At 31.5% G+C, this 7421-nt stretch overlaps 1 protein-coding gene across 2 annotated transcripts; it reads right to left on the bottom strand.

Annotated features, from left to right (window-relative positions):
* Positions 1–275: 275 nt before the first annotated feature.
* On the bottom strand, positions 276–7043 carry LOC131943400 (zinc finger protein 239-like). Of its 2 annotated transcripts, none has more exons than XM_059303500.1 (2): positions 6971–7043; positions 276–4126 (listed from the first exon to the last, which is right to left on the bottom strand). In XM_059303500.1, the coding sequence occupies exon 2, from the start codon at positions 4097–4099 to the stop codon at positions 2978–2980; it is 1122 nt and encodes a 373-aa protein (XP_059159483.1). In that variant the 5' UTR covers positions 4100–4126; positions 6971–7043; the 3' UTR covers positions 276–2977. The 2 variants fall into 2 exon arrangements, with proteins under 2 accessions (XP_059159483.1, XP_059159482.1); XM_059303499.1 differs by lacking the exon at positions 6971–7043 and adding an exon at positions 6758–6815.
* Positions 7044–7421: the final 378 nt, after the last annotated feature.

The raw sequence follows: 7421 nt of genomic DNA, 5'->3' as shown, positions 1-7421 counted from the left end.
TGATTTGTAATGAGTCCACCTGGCAGGTACAGACTTTGGTGCATCACAAGAGAGTAAAACACACCCAGACGCATAGCGAGGGGCGGGAACCGCACCGGGTGACACCATTTAGAGGGGGCGACACCAAGGGAAAAAAAAGTAAAATATATAAAGAAAAATTTGAAGGGGGTGGGGGAAGGTGGGTGCAAATCGAAAGTTTGAGGGGGGAGGGGGTTGCAAATTGAAAGTTCGAGGGGGGGGGGGGTGCAAATCGAAAATTAGTAAATTTGTCCCTGGAAAGAGTCGCTACGCCTCTGAGGGGGTGACACCATTAAGTGCCGCACCGGATGACACCCAACCTCGCTACGCCACTGAACACACCCTAGCATTCAAAACACATTGGCCTAATTGGAATTTACATACAGAAAGTGTTGCTAGAAAAACTAACATTAACAATAAAAATTGACATACACGTTAGCCATTTTATTTCACACAATTTTCATGTTACAATTACTAATAATTCTCTTTATTAGAAATTTCATTGCAATGTTGTTTTTTTTTTAATTAGGGGTCGTCCATAAAAGACAAGATATTGGAAAAATGTCGATGTTTGAAGGAAATTTTTTTTTGAGTGGGCTTGTAGGCTGAGGAGTGACGTCATTTTAGAGTGTCTGGCTTTTTGTGATGAGGAGTAACGAAGTGGAGGTAACAATTGGCAAAAAATAAAACCTGACATCATTTATGGATGACCCCTTAGTAAAGAATACAATACAACATTAAACAACTAACAAAAAATTACATTATGTTGAAACTAAGATACCAAAATGTAATAATAGCAGCTTTAGTCTTTCTTTTCTTCAAATTGATAATTCTATTTGTTTGTGCAGTTTAAAAAAAAAAATTATTTAAGTAATTGTTATGTGTAGTTAATCTCTAAATCCTATATGAAAATTTGAAGAAGATTATTATGTATTATTTTTAAACACATAGCATGTAGAGAGGTGTCTGAGATTTGGCATAAAGTTCATATTAAGTAGGAGTGCAGAAAGATAAAATCTATACATAAAATGTTACAAATGCATTTAATAAAATAAAAAACATACATCTAGCAAAAGTAAAGAAGTGACCATAAGCCTTAGCAATGGTTGGAGCAACATGAATCTTGGTTAGATCAATAAGACATGTAAACAGGTGGAGGGAGGTTCCTAAATGGGATGAATAAAATAATGTCAAACAATAAAAGTAGAAGTTTAATTTTCACCACATGAATTTGTATAGAATGTTAATTGCATTATTTTACTTATAATACTTATATACAAATTAAGCATTAATCAATGGAACAACAATTGGCAACTTGTTTATGCATCTTAATGCTATTGTTTGTAAAAATTTTAACAGAGGCCACACAACATAACTTAGTTCCTAGTTGAAATCAACTTTATTCAGGTACTAAATTATTATTTAAAATTCAATTTCCAAATATTTTATATCTGCATTAGTGATGACAATAAATACATTTCAAAGACAAACATTAGGAATTTTTTTTTGGGGGGCTGCCAGTTTTTACATGTGGTCAGTTTGAGTTATACATTGCAGCCAGTAGAGTTTGATCATTTGATTTAAGATTTTATATTTCTCCATATTATGATTAAGAACATTCAGCAAAAGATGAAAAAAGATGAAAAAGTTTTTATAAAAAATATTTTGTCTGCTCAGAAGTTTTGATGTCACTGTACCTGTTGGCCAGATGCCACTGTGACTGCTGGCCTGATGTCATTGTACTTGTCTGATGGAGGTTGTTTTACCTGTCAACCTGATATTCTGTCATGTTGCTGTATGTCTGACTGGGCTGTTTGTGAGTAGTGTAAATGAGTAAAGTTGTAAATGCATAAAGTTATTAATGTGATTGTGTTACAGCAGTTATATATTGTAAACATTTAGTAAATGTAAATAAATGCACTGAATTCGAACTTTGTGTGTTTTATTTTTATTTTAGTTAGCTTCTGTTATTGTTAATGTGTGTAACTGGTTAGTGCAGATTTAGTTAACTTCCTTGTCCCAATGAATGTGCATTGTCAATTTGATATAATTCGAAAAGAATAGGCAAATTAACTGTGTGGCCTGAGCAAAACCATGCGGGTATAATAATAAAACCATGGGTTTCTAAAGTTATAGCTTACTTCTTCTATCATACATATTTACAAATAACACAAAAAAGAAGAGCCTTTATAAAGAAAAAATTGTACACATGCAGCTGAAGAAAGTTTCTTTTTACAGTCAGAATATAAATTCTGTTTAGAGTATGTATAATAACTGACATGGTATACTCTTTGACAAAAGAACCTTTTCATAATACAAATATAAAAATTAATAAACTATGGCCCACTATTGGATGACCACTAGTTCAAGTTACGTGAAGAAAAAAAATTATAACAAGATGTTCAATAATAATTAGCACTAGAATTGTAAATATCTAGTAACTAATACATTGAACTTGAACAGTGTTTAATTTCAGTTTGATTCTGTTATTTTTAATGTGTATAATTAGTTTGATCAGATTTGGTAAACTTTCTTGTCCCAATTAATGTGCTGTGTCAAGTTTAATAATTTGAAAAGAATAGGAAAATTAACTGTGAGGCCTTAGCAAAACCAGGCCGGTGTAAAATATAATAAAAATAAAACTAAAACTCCAATGTTAGCGTTTTTTAAAAATATGGCTTAGCCAAGTTATAGCTTACTTTTCCTATACATATTTACAAAAGCACATAAAGCAGTAGATTAAGACAAAATTATACAGATCCAGCTCACATGAAAGAATACAATAATAATTGTCGAGGTATACTCATAAACACAAACAACATTTTCAATAGTACAAATATAAAAATTACTAAACTATGGCCAACTACTCTATGACCACTAGTTAAAGTTATGAGAAAAAAAAAGAAATTCAAGTGTTATATTTTGCTCTATAATTAATGATTTATGTTGAAAAATCACATCAAAATGGTTTTATGTCAGGATGGATTTCATTATAACTAGATGGAGTAATCTTAGAAGAACTCATTTCTTTACCTACATCTGGCTTATTTCTAGAATGGATTTTTTTATGAGTATTTAAATTAGCTATTTGACAAAATCTTTTGTGACACACATCACATTCGTATGGCTTGTCTCCTGAATGAATTTTTTCATGCGCACTTAGACTACGACTTCGAGAAAATCTTTTATGACAAGTACCACATTCATGTGGCTTGTCTCCTGAATGAATTTTTTCATGTGCAGTTAAATAAGAACTTTGAGAAAACCTTTTAGGGCAAACAGCACATACATATGGCTTATAACCTGTATGAACACTTATATGTCGTAATAAATTATTCTTCTGAGTAAACTTTTTGTGACAAATATCACATTCATGTGGTTTGTCTCTTAAATGAATTTTTTTATGTGAAGATAAACAAGAACTTTGAGAGAACTTTTTATGACAAACATCACATTCATATTGCTTATCTCTTAAATGAATCTTTTTATGTTTAGTTAGGTAAGAAATTTGAGAAAACGTTTTATGGCAAACATCACATTCATTTGGCTTGTCTTCTGAATGCACTTTTTTATGTGCTTTTAAATACGCATTTTGAGTAAATATTTTATGGCAAACATCACATTCATGTGGCTTGTCTTCTGAATAAAGTTTCTCATGGGTATTGAAGTTAGGATTTTCAAAAAAACTGTTATGACTAACAACATTCTGGCGTACTTTGTCTTTAGAAAATTTTACGTTTTTGTCTCGTTTATTTTGCTTTTTAGCACCAAAAAATAAAAATTTTGCCAATAAATTTTGTTTCAAGTCTTCACTAGCTGATAAACTTGGAAATTCTGGTTGTGAATCTTCAGACGCTGATAATACTGATGATTCAGCAGGTTTCATATCTTCATTAATTGAAAATTCTGGTGAAATATCAGGTTTAATATCTTCAGAAGTCATGTTTTTTACATCATCAACTGACTTAAGTTTTGATAATTCTGTTTGAGTGTCCTCAGAAGATGAAACGTCTTTTGATTTGTGCGATCTATTATCCACAACAGGTGAAACTGCACTTAAATCAACTGCTTTCTCTTCCATGCTGCTGCAGTGATTCTTATGAAGGAACTGATGATTAGAAAAATGTTAAACTTGTGATTATATTGTTAAAATAAACATGTTATTAATGTCAAATCTAGGGCAAGTGCCCAATGTACTCTTAATCTGTTAATGTAGTAGTGCTTATTTTTGTCAAGAGCAGAAAAAAATTAGCAATGCCCTTCCTCAACCCCCCCCCCCCCCCCCCCCCCCACCCAACCTACAGCATTTTGTGGAAATAAACAATGTGCTTAAATCCACTTTTAGGTTTTCAAAGAAATAAATATTGTGCTTATATTCTCTTACAGTTTAGTGAGAATAAGTACATTACTTATTAACTCTACCACAACAAAAACAACAAAATAACTGGGGAATAAAAATGCCTGCATAACATGTTACTGTGTTGCAAAAAATACTAATTAGTATTTGAGTCTAAATTATCAATCTTTGCCTTAATATAAATCATAACTATTTTCTTAGACTAAACTCTGCACAAGCCTTAATTTAAATTTGTATTGCATATATTTCATTAGTAATGTTGTTTGCAGCACAAATTTTCAACCTTTTTTAAAAGTCTGAGTGATGAACTTTTACCTAAACAAAACTAGTCTACTAGTTCTTAATTATATTTATGCCTTAACTAATAAATAAAATTAGGCCTATACACATAGATTGAGAATTTTACTTTTTAAGTTAAGAATAAAATCTAGAAAAATGTACTCCTTAATGTAAATTGTAAAGACTAAGTAGTACGTATTAAGTAAAGTGTCTGTAAAGAAGTCTGTAGTATAAGGAGATAAGGTAAGATAACTTGAATATAAAATGTGAAGAACTTGTTTGAATTTTTAAAAAATAGGCCTCTACATGCTTTACTCTAAATTAGTATGTAGCATTTAGTGCAAAGGGAAGATATCTTGCATACAAAATATGTCAAGAAAATCGGGACTAGATAAAATGCAAGATGCAAAACAGGTACTGAGGGAGGTGGTAAAATGCAAAAAAGATGTACAAACTGCCTTTCATTTTACATTTTGTCTCACATTTTACCCCCAACCAATTAATATGTTTGGTGTGGATATATTTGAGCAGATATCAGCTAAAAGTTTAAAGCATCCAAATTCCAATGTGCTGATGATTTACATAAACTTTGATGCAGACTTTAATTTTTAACCCTTTGAGCCTGACAAGCCGGAAAACCGGCGTCAAGAATAGGCATATATGTCAGAAAAGCTGGTTTTCCGGCCCGATGATGTCCCGTCTTATTAAATATAGTTAGCTGTGTACTGAATAAAATGGTGCATATGTCTTTTTAGTGCAGGATTATGATTTTAAAAAATAGATTTTGGGGAAAGTTGAAAGTATTTGCATTTCGTAATATACATTGTCAACAAAAAAAAAACGGTTATTTTATATTATTTTATTATTCCGTTATAATTATTATTATAATAACAATAAATAGATTAGTTACTCTAGTTTTGTCATTATGTTTAGTAAGTAGTATAAAATATTTATCTGTATATAAATATTTTGTCAGGGCAAACTTTTGTTGTACAAATAATTTTTTTTGAAGCTATGCCGCCAAACTGAAAAACAGCCACAATCATGGACTGTGTTAATTTTATATACATTGTTATGTTCATAAATTGTGAAAAAAAAATAATCAGAGGCGTAGCGACCCCTCCCGGTGCCTAGGGACAAATTTTCAATTTGGTGCCCCGCCATATATTTTATATTTATAATTCAAAATAGCAGCTAAAATGAGCTTATTTTGACGCCCCTAGGGTCGGCCCCGGGGACATATGTACCCCCTTCCCCCACCACTAAGCCTCTGTAAAGAATTTCAGAATCTTGCTGAATGGTTGTTTGATACTGAGCTTTAATATCAAATGTTGCATTAAAATTTCAATATTAGAAAATACTTCGATTAGTTAAAATCTTTAAAAATGTACATGTGCTAAAAAGTGTGGCTAGTAGTGCCTTACTTTACCTTGCATATGAAATTTGTTTCAAGATTAACTTCTTTATCAGGCAACTAGTTTTTTTTTTTTTTTTAAGATCTTCTATTCTAGTCATAGTAAAAATCTATAGGCCTATTAAAAAAAAGCACACCAAGATTCTTTATAAACTGAAACAAGCCTGCTGAATTATTAATGCAAATTTACTTAAAAGATCTAGAATACTAGATCTAGCCTTACTAGAATTTTGGAAAAATTTTGCATAGGCCTATGCTATGGGGGGGGGCTTGTGCTATTTTTAGTATAGGGGGGGGCAACAATTTTCACTTTTATTTCCCCCTTGCTTCATTTTTTTTAAAGAGATTAGACTTATTTTTTAAATAGAAAGAACAATAATTTGTCTTCCCTAGATCTAGATAAAGCTAGAGATATAAAATTGGTATCAATGGAAAGTTTAATCAAGTTCTCTCCTAACTCCTACCTAACCAACCAACATCGACATCACAGGCATCAGCCATCTTGTTTTTTCTGCATCTTGAACCTGGTCTCGACTAGATTCGAGATCTAGGGATGTAGATCTATTTAAAATAGGCCTACTAGATCTAGATTAGTATTTCTATAATTCATAATGAAATAGAACAATCAATCAAGTAATAAAGAGGCTGAATGTATTAATTAATTGACTGAATAGATCTATTAGACCTACCAACAAGCACAGGATCACAGAAGCAAATAGCTAATGAAAAACGGAAGCCATATTATTTTTTAAATTTCAAATTGAGTTGCTTCCCTTAGCTCTATCCAATGCACCTAATGACCTCATTTTTTTTAAAAATTCTTCCTTCATCTAGATCTAGATTTACTTACTACTTAGATCTAAACCTAAATAAAATGTTATAGCTCATATGTTTTTTTTTACCAGATTCAGATTATAGTCTTAAATATAGACGTAGGTCTAGCCATTACTGAAACCAAACAAGTTTAACTCTCGAAGATCTAGATTCTAGGTTATTGTTTTGCAATCACCCGGATATCAATTTAGAAAGCAGGAAAATTGAATTAGGCCATGCCATTAGATCTACATCTATATAAAAGATATTAAAAAAAATATATTTCTAGCTGATGCAATTAATTAGAACCAACCTATCCATATTTTTGAACGATTGAAAAATAAAAGATGCCGCCAAATAAAGTAGGGTTTACAGTACTTTCCGGTGGATTCCGGCACTATTCGGAATAATTACCGAGGCTGTACTGGGGGATTATCCAATGCCAAATATTATGCCTAGATCTAGGTCTAAAGTAAAAGTCTAAGCAAGACTTGTATTTTCTTAGATTCTATTTATGGATAACCCCTAAAAGTTTTTTTT

This window comes from Physella acuta, unplaced genomic scaffold, assembly GCF_028476545.2.
Source record: "Physella acuta isolate Inbredline_101_S28 unplaced genomic scaffold, ASM2847654v3 ptg000454l, whole genome shotgun sequence".
In the NCBI taxonomy this organism is placed as follows: Eukaryota; Metazoa; Mollusca; class Gastropoda; family Physidae; genus Physella; species Physella acuta.
The sequence above is the reverse complement of the archived record's forward strand: the minus strand, read 5'-3'. Positions and strand labels throughout refer to the sequence as shown.